This window comes from Liolophura sinensis, chromosome 9 (assembly GCF_032854445.1).
Source record: "Liolophura sinensis isolate JHLJ2023 chromosome 9, CUHK_Ljap_v2, whole genome shotgun sequence".
Taxonomy (NCBI): Eukaryota; Metazoa; Mollusca; class Polyplacophora; order Chitonida; family Chitonidae; genus Liolophura; species Liolophura sinensis.
In genome coordinates, this window is record NC_088303.1 from 34600656 (window position 1) to 34618089 (window position 17434).

Sequence of the window (17434 nt, forward strand, 5' to 3'; positions counted from 1 at the left end):
TCACACTTGCAGCTTGAGCTTATTTTGCTGTAAACTTCTATGTAAAATTATATAACTTGTCAGATATGACATTTTAAACACAATTGCCGTATTTGGTGATTAGCACCTTCATAAACTCCCTTTTGAATATTTATACATATAGGAATGTGTCTTTTGATTAAAATTTTGTAACTGTTGGTTATATATACACATGTCCGTCCAAGATTTTATACATTTGAACTCATTTTTTTTTTACTTTTCGCGGTATGCTAATCTTGATTAATCTGTCTCATCCATCTTATTTGAACTGTATCGTCTAAGGTACCTATAATTAACTGTGAAATATTTTATTACATTACTGTATACCTGTCTGGTTTGAAAGTCTTTAAGACAATCTGTTTCCAAGCTATGAAGAGATTATCTTACTGAACAATTTTGACCAGGGACAGTGTTCTGTCATGGGATCCTGTTCTGGCATGGGACCCTGTTCTGGCCTGGGTCTGTGTTCTGGCTTAGGCCAGGGTTTTGGCATGAGTGTGTTCCAGCCTGGGTCCGGGTTCTGGCATGAGTGCATTCTGGCCTTCATAAGCAGAGAATGTTTAGGAGATTGGCGTTACACCCATCATCCTTGAGCTCTATGAAGACTGCCCAGTTTCGAAATTTTTAATGGATTTAGTGCGTACATTGTTTATGTGGTATAAAGTGTATATTAAGGTGTACACGTCTATCAGTGAACAAGACGCAGGGAATTTGAGTGGCAGTGCACATTTCGGGGCAGTACCTTCACAGAGGGGGAGACATGGGGAGTAGATCATTGTTGATTAATCATACTGTAGTAAAGTGTATTCCAGATTTTCAGATTAGCACAGTATTTTTTTTTTTTTTTTTGCAAATCATTCATGTCATTTTATGACATAAGAGACCTATACACTGTCACCTATGGTTTCGTTCATTTTAAATCTACTAAAAATTTTGAAATACTTAACATCACCTGAATGAAAAAACGTTGTTTGTCAGCATACATCTATTAGACTCGTCATTACAAGCCTGGTTAGATGTTATAGTCAACACTAAACGCTGACGCGGTTACACTAAGCTTGTCTCAGTTGTATACATGCAGGGTTTGTCACATATTTTTAACTGCACGTACTACAAAGTGTTCAAGCTGCTATATTATATTAAATCATTGTTTTCAGTTAATATATTTTCTTCCTGTAATGTCTAAATAGTTAAAACGTTAAATGCACACCCAGTCCACATAATTTATACTTCTGTGATATTTGTCACTCTTGATTATACATATGGCTGTTTTTTGCCACTCTTGTTCACATAAGTATATATACATGTACATGTACCGATTGTACATATAAATTGCGTAGGATAAGCTTTGATTTGCTTGACCCATACAGCTGTATTTGCATGACCCGTGACCCATACAGTTGTATTTGGGTGACCCATACAGCTGTATTTGGGTGACCTATACAGCTGTATTTGTGTAACCGATACAGTTGTATTTGCATGAAATGCGGTTACAACATGTGCACATATTTACAGTCCATATTTGAACCATATCTAACTAAGACATCTGTGATATTTGCATGTACTTGGCTGACAGACTTGCTTTGTTTGGCTTGTTCCCATGGCAATCAGTTTTGTTGGTTTCTATGGTAATAATTCTTCACTGTGGCGAAAACCTCATTTTCTTACATGAGTAGTTTTGTTAATTTAGTTTTAGTTTGTTTTATACATGTAGTAATCATTTCTGAAAGATTTCTGATTACCCAATTACTGACTTAATTAAAATCTCACTCATGGCGTATAATGCACCTGCTGATTGTACACGTACAGTGTACTATGTTATGACTTCATTAATTAATTAGCAGCCATAATTCTCAGACTGTCGATTGAGTAGATGAATCATTATTAATTACCAACATGCTAGACTGAAAGTTCAACATGTTTTGCCAGATGCTGCCTTTTATAGAGTGTTGAGTATGTAACATTATTACACCTTAGCACATACTGTCCTTTTTTTTCTCGCTGCGCTCTACCAATCATTCAACAGGTTTCTCTGTAGTACCCATTGTCTAGGAAAGTTCCATTTTTCTGTAGTACAACTTCTTGGATTTGACACTTTGGTATGTGCTAAATAGTTTGTGTTGATGCAGTGTTGTGTAGTCCTGGTCAGTCATGGGCTAACTTATACATAGCTGTACACAGTGTTAGATTACATAGTCTCTTTACCTACTGTAAGTCTTCAACATTTTCAACTACAAATGCTTTTTTTCAGTGGAATTTATGCATACTATCATTATTTAAGTGATTACTGTCATTATTTAAATGACATTTAAAACGATTTCTTTGTGTTACTGAAGATACAAGCTTCATAAAATTGCACAAATTATTTCTCCTTACACTCCATATACTGCAGAGGCAGTTGAAAAGTTTGAAGAAATTAGGGTAGCATGAAGTGTAAGAACATGACAGAACCCTGTACTTCAACCTTGAGTCATCTATAATTAAAATCTCAAAGATTACCAGTGCATAAATCAGATCTGAAAGAAAAACATTTGAAAGGATTGCATGCAGTGGTTTTTCATTGTTTTATTAATCATGCTATATCTTGAACAAAATGAATTAATTTTGACCAATTTATTTAAAGTCAATGTATTTGAAGTTATGCTTTGTATTTGTGCTCTGTCTAAATTAGATAAAAAAAATTCCCATACTCCGTACAGCGCATGCGTCACTCACTACCTTTCACTTCACATCACTGCCACCAATAGCACGTTTTGTTGAGAAATATTGAACAACGCCGAGGTCACTGGGTTCACAGTGATGAGGCAGGAAGTGATGTCAGAAAACACAAACAATCCGTCTCAACATTTGTCTGTAGTAATAATGTATAAACATGCATTCTCTTTATCTAGAGAATGTGCAACATGATTCTAACCAACACCTGAAACAATTTTATCGCTGTATGCTGATTAATTAGTTCCGTGCAAGGACACAAGTGATGAGTGATGTAAAGTGAAAGGTAATGAACGACGCATATGCTGTCAGGAGTATGACAAATTCCCTGCGTTTGAATTTGATCTCCATCCTTCTATGAAAACATAGCCACGTATTGATGAGTTCCCTGTGCCCGAGAGATTGATCCTGGTTTTTGTAACCCTAATGTATATATTGCTTTTAGAAAGGAGTTGTTACGTCTATGTTGATTATACATGTACATATGTATATAGCAGAAATTATGGTTATGTTTGTAGATTTGAAAGATATTTGCGCTGTTTTGGAGCATATATAAATTAAATACATAAAAAATGTACAAATGAAACTACAGATTGTGTGTCTTTATTGTTGCTAACCCACTGATCTAGTGCTGTTTTTTTTTTTAGTTATTATTACGTTGATTCATCATACTGTAATTAATATGTCATTTATTCATTTCATTGGTGTTTTACACCATACTCAAAAGTATTTTGCTTATACGACGGCAGCCAGCATTATGGTGAGAGGAAACCTGGCAGAGATATAAATGTACTTTCCACATTCCCAAAGCACTGTGGCAGTATTTATTAGGTTTTCAAGAGGCAGATACTGTGCACTTGATGATTACCTTAAGATAAAAAAAAAATGGCTCTTGATAGATTTGAACTTGTGATTCAAGATATAAGTGGTAATTTAATTCATCACAGTAAATATCTTCACTTTCTCAAAGAAAAATCAGTGCAATTAACTCATTAATGGGCTTATTAATCGAAGAGGCTACACTTGAGACTATAGTACACTTATCTTAAACAATAAGGTCATGGGCTCAAATCCAGGCAACTCCAAACACATGAATCTGCAGTGATAATATGCCTTGATTTATTAATTTGGTCGATGTTTACTGCATCATTTTATATATGTGGGAAATGTGGATATTTGCCACTTTACCCGTGAGGGAACTGGAATTTTAATATTATACTACCAACCTTTAGTCAGTCATTGGCAAACTCTCCAGTTGTGCAATATATGTCTTGCTGGTGGAAGACAAATAGTGTTTAAAGAATTTCATGCAAGACCACACGGATTAAGAGAGCACCAAAAAAAACGCTTATTACCTCTCATTGGGAATCAGAAAAATTCCCTGAGTGGGTATAAGATTGAACTCGCATCTGATCAGGTTAGTGATTGGAAAGTACAAGCTCTATATAACCACTCAACCATTACTGCTCTCTTTTATAGGTCTTGATGTTGGTCTTGTACTTGAACATTGGTCAAGAACGCAAATCACTTTTACTTATCTGGTGGCCTATACATTAAGATACTGGCGGAGACAAAATGGATGTACAGTTATTTATATATTTATTTGATTGGTGTTTTACGCCGTACTCAAGGATATTTCACTTATACAACGGCGGGCAGCATTATGGTGGGAGGAAACCGGGCAGAGCCCAGGGGAAACCCACGACCATCCGCAGGTTGCTGACAGACCTTCCCACGTACGGCCAGAGAGGAAGCCAGCATGAGCTGGACTTGAACTCACAGCGACTGCATTGGTGAGAGACTCCTGGGTCATTGTGCTGCGCTAGTGCGCTAACCGATTGAGCCACGGAGGCCCCCCAATGGACGTACAGAGATTTGATACCACAAGCATATTGAGAACTGCATGTATGCTCTGGACTCTTATACATACATGCCTGCTTGCATATTCCACACCAAACTGCATGTGAATGAAGAAAAACAGTGATCTCTATCAAATAAATTTATTTTCATAAAATCTGCTTGATAAAAGTACACGATATATTTACAACAAAATTTGAAATCTATATATCAAGACGTAAATCACAATGGAAACTAAAATCAAGTACATAAGAGAGCAACATTAATACAAGTGCTCTAAAGGCAGGCATCTTACATATGGTAATTACACCGCATGAAACATGCATGTACACAACGTTCACCTAAAATGACCCATGAAAATACTTCTTTTTGAAAAACAAATAAACGGACATTTGCGTATGTCTCAGATTGTGCAGAATATTTGCAGAAAACAGCAGGGGTTTGATTTTCCGGATTCATGTACATATATGTGTTTCCATCTTTAACCAAGAAATCTGAAATCAGGCATGTGATTAACACTAACACTTTAGCGGTTAGCATAACTAAATTCACTACACTGCTTATATTCAAATGGATTTGAATAAGTTTAGCCAAAAAAAAAAAAAAATTGACGTGTAATTCAAACCTGGCTGCTATATACTCCAGTTCCTGTTGCTATCAGGGCTTTCATTTAGTTATCTCCCCTTAATATTTTTCACATTCTTCTTTCAAATCCTTCACGCAGTTTTGTTCATAACAACCAACATTGCACCTAGCCCCAAGGACAATAAATAAGAAGTGTTTACTTGCAAATCAAACTTTACCCAATGATGTTAAAACATTACTTTCACAAAAGAATTATTTTGAAATGCTTCAAAACATTTGAGCCACCTCATTTTTCCCTATAATTAGCTCTGAGATCAAGTTGGTCATGTCCCCAGGTGTCTTCCAAATAAGTGTGTGTATTTTCTGAAAGCTAAGCTGAGAAGAATGTGACAGATCTCAGAGTCATACATACAAGCGCTGTACAGAGAATTGCTTCTTCTGTTGTTATGGTGGTATCAGATTTATTATAAGTCAAACAAACAGAGGATTAACATATACAAATGCATAGCAGTTCTTACATGGTTTACAAACTGGTGTACTTACTACTTTGAACCAAGTAAAGGTTATTTCAAGAATCAGTCAATTTTAAATTTAAAAAACATTTACATTACTTGAGATAGATTTACAAAACGTCTAACCAAATATGAGATCAATCTTTGTAGCAATATACAAACAATGAATTATTATTAGCCAGTAAATGCTTTTCAAAATCCTTAATTCATCACACCAGACTAAATACAGTGACATCACATGCAGTTATGAAAATAAATATGATGTTTTGGTGCCATATTTTTGGTAATCTGTTTCAGTTCAACAATTACTGTAATGGGATGTTGGCGACAGGTGTTTACTTTGGGTCATTAAGTTATGTTTTGGGTAGGACATTTTACTAAGAATCACAGGCTGTATTTTGAAAAATTATACCATATAAAATCACAACACTTTAAAAATATCACTAAAAAAAAAGGTACAGTATAAGTAATTGTATGGAAGAAGAGTCTCGGGGAAAATTGGTTTATCCATTAAGCCAAACAACAGGATGGTGCAGCTCTAACCAAATTTAATTCTTTGCACCTATTGAAACTGCAGCCAGAAAAGGAATTCGCGTTTCAGCATTTGTATAATGTGACGAATGAGTTCCTAATCACTGGGATATAACAACCCTGTTTGAAAAAAACCCCCAAAACAATACAAATTTACAAGTACGTTCCACACACTATACGCTCATGTTTCAAATAGTAATAAACAAATCTGCTCTTTATCAAATAGCAGCCATTCATCAATGACAGATATAACCTATATATATTGTTGTTTTTGTGACAAGTACCATTATACCCTTAGAGTTACGACACATTAGGGTTAAAATTTAGGGCATGAAGATAAAATACGCACTGATGCCCACGAAATGGAATGTTTCGATTGCTAGGTTTCAGTTGTACAAAGTTAATGTTAAAAAAAAAAATGCGCAATGATGATCCCAAGTAAAAATTTTTATATGTAAAACATTTTTTATATGTTAATTTTGTCAAAACTGCATGGTCTTTTGTCATCACCTATGGTCATGGAAAGCTGCACAGATACCATAGCAAAAATCAACAATCAGAATTTGACGACGGAGGACATCCCAAAACAGAGATGAGTAATCCCAAAAATGGTTATACTTCTAAAATGCTCCGGCTATCACATGGAGCTCTTTTTCTTCACTGCAAAATATACACATAAATGCCAAGTCAGAATGGTCATAAAATTTTACATCTTGTGACATTAAAAACCATGGGAATACATGTACATATGTTACAAAACAAAATCTTGGAAATTGCAATGTCATCTGAAGTTTGGCTTTTTTTCTTTTTTTTTTTTTTTCACAGCACCAGCAGTAGGTTATAGTTACAAGCCAACATTTTTCATGAAGCTGCATGTGACATCAGGGGAAAATGTATTATATGAAACAGAAAAGCTTTGCCACACAGGCCTAAAGTAAACTAAAGATTTTTACACCGGCCAGATACAGGTTAAAAAACTGAGTAGGCCACCACAACAATTGAAGATTCCTCAAATACTTCTGCAGCCAGAATACTGCCCATTTTAAAACCCCGTCTTAAAATTTCCCAGACAATACTGTATTAGGCCTTGTTTTTTTAAAAGCACCAAAATTTAAAAAAAAAAAATATACAGAACACGTCATATGTATCACACTTCAAAAGCATGTTTCAACAAAAACAAATGCCCCATCCTGATCACAACTGAGCCGAAATTTACACTCCTGAATCAAAGCACTGATCCACTTGTATAAAGCCTGGTCAATCAGTTATTCGCAACTCTTCTCGCAAATTGTGTCAAAAACAAGACATTGCATGAACATCCCTGTCAGCAATTGTTTGCAAGAAAAGATGAGAGAATACTGATATACATACGTGTATGGAAGTGCAGCGAGACCTTAAATTCTGGCTTTTCACATGGAGTCGTTTGCACGCGATGAATCGTCTGCATGTGAGCTTGTTTAACAATAAACAAGTCCTATTCACAAGTCAGGACAGCTTATGTAATACTGGTAAAACTTCAAGGGCCTTGCCTCAATTACCTCAATACAAAAAGTGCTTTGTGTCAAATGTGCGAACTGTTTGATGACAATAGATTTGCAACAATCACAGTCTTGCATATGTTGCAAATGTTGCAACACTACACATGCAAATAAATTACAGTCATTTGTAACTTTGTGACACATTTTACCACTACAGCCATAGTGCTGGTGAAATCCAAGTACTGGTTCAAGTGTAACAATCCAAAGTTACAGTGTATGAATTAGTTCTACATATACATGTATATGTCCTGTATTATTATACAAGTGTAACAATCAAAAGTTACACAGTATGAATTAGTTCTACATATACATGAATATGTCTTGTATTATTATACAACTTTGTTGACCACTGAGGAACACCTCATCACACAATGTAACATACATTTGTAGCCTTCAGCAGTTTGGACTAGGTAAATTCCTCACACTTGACTACTTCAGAAAACAACAACACTCCCATCAGCTGATAGAGTAATTAATATACAAACGAGATCTTTTAGAATGAAAGCATCATGTATAATGCTCCTTAGCGTTTATCCCAACACAACACATTCACTTAATTCATCTTCAGCATTATTTACATTTTTCTTTTAAAAATTTTCTCTGGAATGAAGTAAAAAATCATTGCCAAGTTTTTTCCGAAACTGTCTGAGCACTTGATATTGCCATAAAACTATGCACTGTTGTCGGACAGCATGATATCCGAGCAGAAGGAGCTGTTTTTGATTGGTGGAGAAATGGGACCAGAAATGGTGGGTTTTTGCCGCCCTGGAGTGTCATGGTCAAAGGAATGCCGTGAGTCTTCCTTCACTTTTCGTCCAAATGCACGGCCTATTGACCCCTGTGAAGCGATCATATCAAGCTTTAGTATCGATAATGCTTAAATCATATTTATTTACTGACTGACTTGCATTAAATGTTGTTCTCAAAAATTTTGTCCTTTATTTGATGGCTGTCAGATTAATGAGTGGAGAAAACCAATGATCTTTGTCAGGTACCAACAAAAACTCCTGATTGTATGGCGCAGTCAAAAAAATATGGGCTGTATTTGGACCTGTGACATTTATTTCCTTAATTGATTCCTGTTTTACGCCATACTCAAGGATATTTCACTTATATGATGGTGGCAGCTTTGTACAGTACATAACTTAAATTTCACATCTTTGAAGCCAACTTTGATGTTTTTTTTTTAACACAAAGTGTCACAAACTCTTGTCTATATTAACGCATACCTAAATCAATTTAATTCACAGGTATTTCGCACCATACTAAGACATACCATTTATAGCTTGGGGCACTGAACGTGAAAACAATCACTACAGGTGCAATTGCCATACAGGTTATGAAAAGCATATCAGAAGATTAACTTACCCGAAAACTAAACCTTGAAGAGGAGCTCTCGTCTGCGCTGCCTCCTCGAAATGACCGAGTGAAAGACCTTCCCAGAGTCCCTCCACTTGGTTTCTTTTTCTCCCCACTTCCTGTTTCCAGAGCCGCTCTGTGGAAGTATGATGAAACATGACAGTCAAAATATGATAGACAATTATCAAGAAAAGTTTATTTTATTTATTTATTTGATTGGTGTTGTACGCTGAACTCAAGAATATTTCACTTATACGACGGCGGCCAGCTTTATGGTGGGAGGAAGCCGGGCAGAGCCCGGAGGAAACCCACAACCATCCACAGGATGCTGGAAGACCTTCCTTCAAATGGCTGGAGAGGAAGCCAGCCTGAGCTGGACTTGAACTTACAGCGACCATATTGGTGAGAGGCACCTGGGTCATTACAATGCGCAAGAGCATTAACCAACTAAGCCACAGAGGGCCCCAACAAGAAAAGTGGTTGTTGGGATAATCAGTGTGGTCCTCCACTAATTTTATTTATTTATTTGATTGGTGTTTTACGCTGTACATCCGTAGGCTGCTGAGAGGACACTGGCCACTAATTTCTGTGGTCCACTTACCTCCATTCATGAACATGATTAATTTATTGAAGTGCACATAAAGTGTCACAAGGGAAGGTATCATACCATCGCATGCAGAAATTCAGTGATGGCATGTGTACAGCAACCACCAGACATCGCAGACAATAGTACGCTTGAATTCAGGCTCCTCCCTGTGCATGAATTTATTTACCCTTAACATGTGTTTACTTGACTGGTGATAGGCCGAGCCTAAAAATATTTCACCTATACAACAGCAATCAAGTTTATGGATGATGTTTCTGCACCTGATCTGGTGTACCTGATAAAACCTCCTGATGTAAAGCCACAGCCTAGTCAGATGTATCTGGTTACGAAGATACAACCTCTTCAGCTAAGAGAAAGTTATCTGAACAGCTCCTGATAAGACTGTTCAACCATCCCAGTTTCTATCAGCTGGAAGATCACTTTGTTCCACTTGGTTTTAACACAATACTCCAGAATTTTTTCACTTACACATGATGGCGATCATGTTTAAATGAGGAGGAAACCAGAAAGTGTAGAGGAAATCAGAGGACACAGAGGAAACCAGAGAGCCCAGAGGAAACCAGAGAGGGCAGAGGAAATCAGAGGGCCCAGAGGAAACTAGAGAGCCCAGAGGAAACCAGAGAGCAGGGGGGAAGACAGACAGCCCAGAGTAAACAAGAGAACAAAGAGGAAACCAGAGAGCCCACAGGAAACCCTAGGCCTAGAGGAAATCATAGGGTCTTGAGGAAACTAGAGGGCCCGTCGGAAACCAGTGAGCCTGGAGTAAACCAGAGGAAAGAAGGAAACCAGGGGTCCTTAAATAAAGCAGTGAAATTCACCATGTACCCAACTAGCCTCATGACTTAAGGTGAAAGCTACATTTCAGGGTGCCACTTTGTTATTCAGGGGCTGAATTCCTCCTCTTGCAAAGAAAACAAGACATTAAGATAAATCCTTACCTGGCAGGTTTAAGCAAAGTGTCTAACTCTGATGTGAGATGGCGTCTGACATAAGATTTGGAGGGAGGGATACCTAAGGCAGTTGCCATGACATCAGCATTGAAGGACGGCTCCAGGGTCATAAGAGCACCATTAACACCACTATCCACGAGGTTGTCAGCATATTCCTACACAGCAAAAAAATAATCCAGTTGACACAGATTATACTTTAATAATATTTTCAGTAAAAATGATGAAGACATATTACTTCTCCAAAGGAAACAAATGTAACTCAATGTACATGTATGACAACCATGTTTACAAATATTCTGCCTCTGTGCACTACTCATGCTGAAAAGCACTGAACTCTGCAAATGAAAATCTGAAAACTTCGAATTTTGAAATGCTTAGCCAGTAATAATGCACTTTCAGAAGCACGAAGGTCTTAAAGTAATACCTTTAATAAAACAAAAAACATTTCAGTTTTGCTGATCAGAAAATACTCAACTTCAACGAAAAAAACCCTCTTAAATGGCCCTTAAGGTGGATGAATGTTTTTAGATGACATCTAAATAGAATTAAACTTTTGGTAAAAGCCTGAGTATTAATGTCTGAAGTTTGTCTGTGACAGAAATGCAGAATTCAAACTTGAATTATACATGTCCATTACAGGACCATTACATTCCACTAAGATATACCTACAGTACTTGTACAATCACTAAAACACAACAACCTGACACCACCCAAAGTTTAATGGTAATGGACTCACCCCAAGGTCAATGGACTGTACCCACTTAATGACCCTCTGATTGGTCCAGACCAGAGGATCTGTGTCTTTGCTCTCACACTGACTTCGCCTCTGAGACAAAACCTGCAGTACAACAACAACACGGATCAGACAGATGGCACCAGACTAGGTTGACAGGTAGTTATTATCAGCTGGTCAAAGTAACAGGTATCTAGTATGTCTCAGGATTGTATGATCTGGAATATTTCCCCTTGGCTGACAGACGGTTCCATTATTAGTCATCAAGAGATCAAATGATGCTAATAATGAATCATGTCAAACTGACATTCTCACATTAGGAGATTCAAACATCAAAAAAAAAAAAAAAAAAATGAAAACACGTACAATGCCTTTTGCTGCACTTCCTCTACACCAAAAGGATTGATTGGTTTTACCTATGCCTTAAATCATTCGATCAATTTTTAATGGTTTGAATCATTTTATTAAGTAGAAGTTTGACCTCTCATTATAATACTTATCTATTTTGATCATTTCTCAATCCATTACCACATCTGATACATGTATATAGAGGATCTCTAACAAGTGACCCTGTAGTATCAAATTTATTAAATGAGAGTTCAAACTTTTGTTTGTTTCTCGCCAGAGAAAGTTTATGACTCAAGTTTAATAAATTTAATACTACAGGGTCACGAGTTTGGAGATTCTGTTCCTTAAATACATGGAAAATCAAAAAAAAAGTATAAAATTATGCCTCAAATCAGCGAGAATATTTTGTCTTTTTCTCTGCTTGCACAAGCGCGTGCAGCAGTGCGGAGGAATTTAAATATGTGACCCCAGTCATTCGTCCTCAGACCAAAGCACAACATTCATACGCAAGATCAAATATACAACACACAAAAGAGTTCAACGCAGAACAGCTTTACTCTCACCAGCTTTGATAGGATTTCTAAATTATCATCTACATCCATTAAAACACAACAGCAAGCAATTGTTTTTAAACAGTTTCTGAACATGTCGGTCAAGGAAAGACTCTGACAAGTCACGGGACAAGCAGTAAGGAGTGTAACACATGCATGTGTGTGAGAGCACAGTTGAAATTTTGATGCGCTTCCAGGACATTTCCAAGGCATGTATGACTACTGTCTGCATTTCTTTGGACAACTGTGAGGATGACTTTTACAACGGTATTCAGCGGATGGACATTTGTCATTTTTATTGTGGGTATGGATGTTGAGAACTCCGCCAGAGACTGGCCCCCCGACATTGGTGCAATTGATTTCCATCTTCGACGTACTGTGTTAGATGCAAAATTTTGACCAGTGTTACTTGTGGTTAATTCGGCGACTGAAGTAAGCAAATGAAGGTGGGAGGAACCAGACAACAGAGCTGAGAATGTCAGATATTTCACGGTGCTGGCTTTCTGAAATTAGGTGTAGTAGACACATTAGTATAGTAGACAATTTCCTGTACGTTGTACTGTATCTGCAGTGGCTGCATGTGGTGCTGTTGGTGTTGTTGCTGGAGCATTTTTACATAATCGGCGTGGTGAAGGTTCAGCTATATAATCAGATATACTCCTACTTGTACATATACTTCGCCAATATTTAGTATACTCCCTTCTCCACCATTGTCTATGGAAATGAAATCTCTGGCTTTCAATCGTTCTGCCATGATTCTGTCCCAGAAATGCAGACGACAAAATCACAATTAAAAAAAGTAGTCTGGTCCGTGTGTACATTTTGATAAGCTGATTTTTATGAATGAACTTTAGTGAGCCAATCAAGTACATGTACATGTAGCCCTCTCAACACTGACGAAAGTGAGATACGATATTTATCCCACCACCTTGATCCCATGTCCTGGGTCACATTTATGGAATAAATAAAGATACTTTGTATATATTTGAAATAACGATAACTTAGTACTTCACAAACTTTTTCTGTTTAGTAATTTAACTCCGTATGGCATTAGTTTCAAAGCAAATATTTCTGGAATAATTCCCAACTTTTAATCTCACCTCTTTGTCGAAGCCCACCCTCCGTAACAGCTCCACTCCATTCAGAATACTGGCCTGGTGAAACTTCCTGTGGATGGCCAGGTATTTCTCCAGGTCTTTACGCGTTATGATGTTGAGCAGTCGTCCGTCCACCAGCTGCACCTCGAAGACAGTCATGTATTGTTTGAGGCCGAGGTCAGGTAACCAGCGGTGAGCCACCCAGGTGTGGTCCACCAGTGACATTTTAGGGCACTTCCTGTTCAACACATTAACATACCTACATGGTTATAGAAGACAGGGCATATCATTATATGCAAACAGTATTATCATTATTAATGACTGATTACACTTTTACACTGATTACACCAGTTGAACCTGACACCACTATGTGGTTAAGATATAGGAGTGAAAAACAGACAATGTATAGGGTCATAGTTGTGTGATAATTAGAAAATTGATATTCAACATGTTCGGAGACAGGTGCAAATTCCTCAATACAGAATTCTGCGACTTATGCCCTTTGCTAAGTGAATAACAAATCTGAGTACTTTTGAAATCAAACTTCCTACTGTACATGTGCGATATGAAAACTGCAATGTATTCCTGTTTCTCAGGTACATGCTTTACTTCACAGAATGGCTATATTATGTAGGACGTATAAAATACAATATATCACCAATGCACATGCATGACTGTAACTCTGAGTTCCTGAAATTAGACCATATGTCCAAATAATGTCCATGTTTGTGTACATGTACTTACACACTGCTAGGGTCCCTGTGTTCCTCTATTGCCAGCCGTAACTTGCGTCTGTGTAAGATGTTTGTGATTCCCAGGGCAGACCCTAGCTCTGCGTCACTGAGATCTAACAATACCTGGACAAACAAGCATTCAAAGAGTTTGAACAGTGTGTTGGCAGGTGTCAACAACTGGTAGGAAGAAAGGCTTTACCAAAGAATGAATCTTTCTTCATGTTGTTGGGGGGCATAAATATTAAACTGAAAAAATGTCTAATAACTCAGCAATATTTCCTGTTGAAGACATATCCCTGAGATTGAAAAACCTCAAGATCGGACAAAATAAATCAGTGAAGTTTCAATTTATTTTTATTTCATTTTTGGATGCTTTAAGTGTTGGTTCACAAATAAAACAAAATTAAGTTGCCAAACAGACAAGAAATTTGGTCCATTTCAAGCCCTATGATTTCGTGGTGATTTTGATTTGCCGATTACAACATTTTTCTTTCTCCACAGGAATGTTTTAAAACTATCAAAACTATTTATCACATATATTTAGAGGAAGTTAAAACAGTACCTTGCCACTCTTGACATTTTCAGCACAGAGTTTTCCATATAAAGGCATGCTGAGAACAATCTCCAGCCATGCTAGCACCTGATTGGCTTTCCAGGAGGACATATGAGTGTCTTTAGATTGGTCAATTATCTGCAGTTTTTCCTGGTAATTATGAGCACTCAGTAAACTGACCCTTAGACTAGAGCCGTCATGTTCTGAAAACAGGAGAAAAGTGAATGCAAAATTAGTTTTCTTCTCAGGAAAACTCATCATCCTAAAACTCATCAAGCTCATATAATAACTCAGTTTCATCATCTCAGTGATTTTTTTTTTCTTTTGGTTTACAGTTCAGGTTCTTGTTCAGGGGGCGAAAAGGTACGAATATAGCACACTCTTTAATGGCAACCCAGTATAATATGAATTTTATATGTTAATCCATATTGCCCCCTACAACACTGACAAATCACATCTCCTTCCAAATAGGCTATATAAAACCATAATTTCTCCTTTTAAGTAACTGTGTTAAGCCACAACCTGCTACTCCACAGAGATTCTTCTTAAGAACAACTGTACTCGTAAAAATTTTAAAATTCAAGATTTAGGTTAAGATTTTTACATTACATAACTTAGATTTGGTAGCAAGAGGTCATCTCTAGGAGACACATGAATGCAAAACTTCAGCTCAATAAATAAAGTACTGAAATCATGAATTTGGTAATTTAAGGTAATTAATATTCACATAGAGCATCAGGGATGGAACACATTCCTTATGTCATAGTGCTTTCCGGGCATATAAAACTTCAGCTCAATACATGCTGTACCTTTTGAGTCGCTACGTATGCCTAACATTTTGTTTAACTTTGATTCTAATACACAATACAATGAGTCAGGAATTCAGTAATTTATAGTATTTAATATGTCCAGATTGAATTAATGATGGAATATCCCCCTCGTGTTATTGAAGCTCTACATGTTTTTAACCTTGAGCTCAATACCTGCAGTACTTTTTTAAGACACCACCCTTAACAGTTTGTTTAACACGGCTGTACCTGTTACTGGGCGCCCATGCTCAGGGCATGACATAAGCATGTATTGATCTCACACCCTAACATATAGTAACTCACCCTCCAAATCCAAATTTGTAGGAACGGCAATAGAACGTCGAGTGCGACCAATACTGAAAACTTTGGACAATGAGCCAAAACTCCTCCGCTTCTTCCTCTTGGATTCCCCGCTATGGTCTAAGTGGTCCTCCTGGTTGGTGGTGCCGCTGTTGTTTGCGCTGTAATTCAGGAGGCTCAAGAAAGGGGTTACCGTCGTGCTCTTGTCTTCTATAGGAGTGCTCGTGGGAACTGAAATGGGAAACATCTGATTTCAAGGAAAGCCTTAAGTGACAAACCCAGAAAAAGGCCAAGAATCGTACTTGTACATAAAAGCAACATTAAAAATACTTTTTAAGGAAAGACTGTAACACAGCTATTCATTTTTGCTGATAAGCTGAGCTACTAATGGTAGCTAGTAATAGGCTCCCATTTATGAATGGCATAAATTATGTAACAGAAATGAAATGTTTCTTTAGGTGCTATGAATGGCATTGTTGTAGTAGAGTTACTGTTTTTCTGGCTCTTGATCCTGAGGTGTATTTTTGAAATGCTATGTTGTACCTTATGTCAGCACATATAGCTTATTTTCTTGCTGTGCATAAATGAAGTTCTATAACTTAATGGCATAAAAATGTGACATCTATTGTAAAAATTATGGATGTAAATCCACCTTAAATCAAGACACAAATAGTTTGATGAGAGTGAGATCAGATAGAGTGATACAACTGCTTACTGTCAAAGTTGTCCTCCTTGGACTTGTATGAGGCAGAAGGAGGTGGGGTTTCGTAAGGTGGGAGGTCCTCACTCGGTGTGGTTGCCGTGTTACCACTTGAAGGGGAGGGCATCATCTCTGGGGTGAAACTGTTTTTCAGACTATGATTGGACGCTTCATCTCTAGCCTGCAAAATATAATATATATATGTGTGTGTATATAAATATATATATGTGTGTATATATACAATTGTCGTACGTTCCAGACGGCAAAGCCTGTACCTCTGTTCAAAACTACTTTCTTATCCAATAAGGTATGATTTTCGTGAGCAAGGTGTATTTGTAAATGAGTAATTTACAACTGATTATTATTATTTTTTGCCCAAACTTTGTCTTTAACAGCTGAGGAAGATATACTATGTAAGCCTGTGTTCATATCTGTTCTTAAATGTTACATTTTGTGTAGATATTTGTCTTCACATTAAGACTATCAGGCTAACATCACAATGTTCAAACCATAACAGTGGTTATTTCTCTTGATCCGTCAAACCATAACAGTGGTTATTTCCCTTGATCTGCAGGGCTTGTATTATCATTTAATGATCTCCCCTTACACATGCTGACAAACACAAAGAGCAATGGTTTGCAATGATAGCACTGAGCTAAGTGTCAATAAAACAGACAAATTTGAGCCAAACTCAACCTACATCTTTTGAAACTGTGAACATAAAAGTCAACTTTTATTGGGTTCTGTCTGGTACATTCTGCCATGATGAACTGGCAAACTAAGGAATTTAGGTTCAACTTATGTTGTTTTTTCCTCATTTTTATCATTGACGGTCAAATGATTAACCAACACATATCTATTTCAGACAATAAGTATGCTAAATTCATAATGCTGCAGGTGGAGAAGACAACCCATTATAACCGTGACCCTAATTTTTTAA

The 17434-nt window shown here is 37.1% G+C and overlaps 1 protein-coding gene across 1 annotated transcript in view; it reads right to left on the bottom strand.

Moving 5' to 3' along the window:
• Positions 1 to 7588: 7588 nt before the first annotated feature.
• The window catches only part of LOC135475323 (kazrin-like), a 67857-nt gene continuing 58011 nt past the window's right edge, over positions 7589 to 17434 (bottom strand). Inside the window, exons 7-15 of the mRNA XM_064755173.1 lie at positions 16500 to 16675; positions 15798 to 16015; positions 14695 to 14888; positions 14143 to 14255; positions 13402 to 13636; positions 11406 to 11507; positions 10658 to 10824; positions 9122 to 9248; positions 7589 to 8591 (exon numbers count right to left, since the gene is read on the bottom strand). Coding sequence (XP_064611243.1) covers positions 8424 to 8591; positions 9122 to 9248; positions 10658 to 10824; positions 11406 to 11507; positions 13402 to 13636; positions 14143 to 14255; positions 14695 to 14888; positions 15798 to 16015; positions 16500 to 16675 — 1500 coding nt within the window. The 3' untranslated portion in view covers positions 7589 to 8423. The remainder of the gene's footprint in view (positions 8592 to 9121; positions 9249 to 10657; positions 10825 to 11405; positions 11508 to 13401; positions 13637 to 14142; positions 14256 to 14694; positions 14889 to 15797; positions 16016 to 16499; positions 16676 to 17434) is intronic.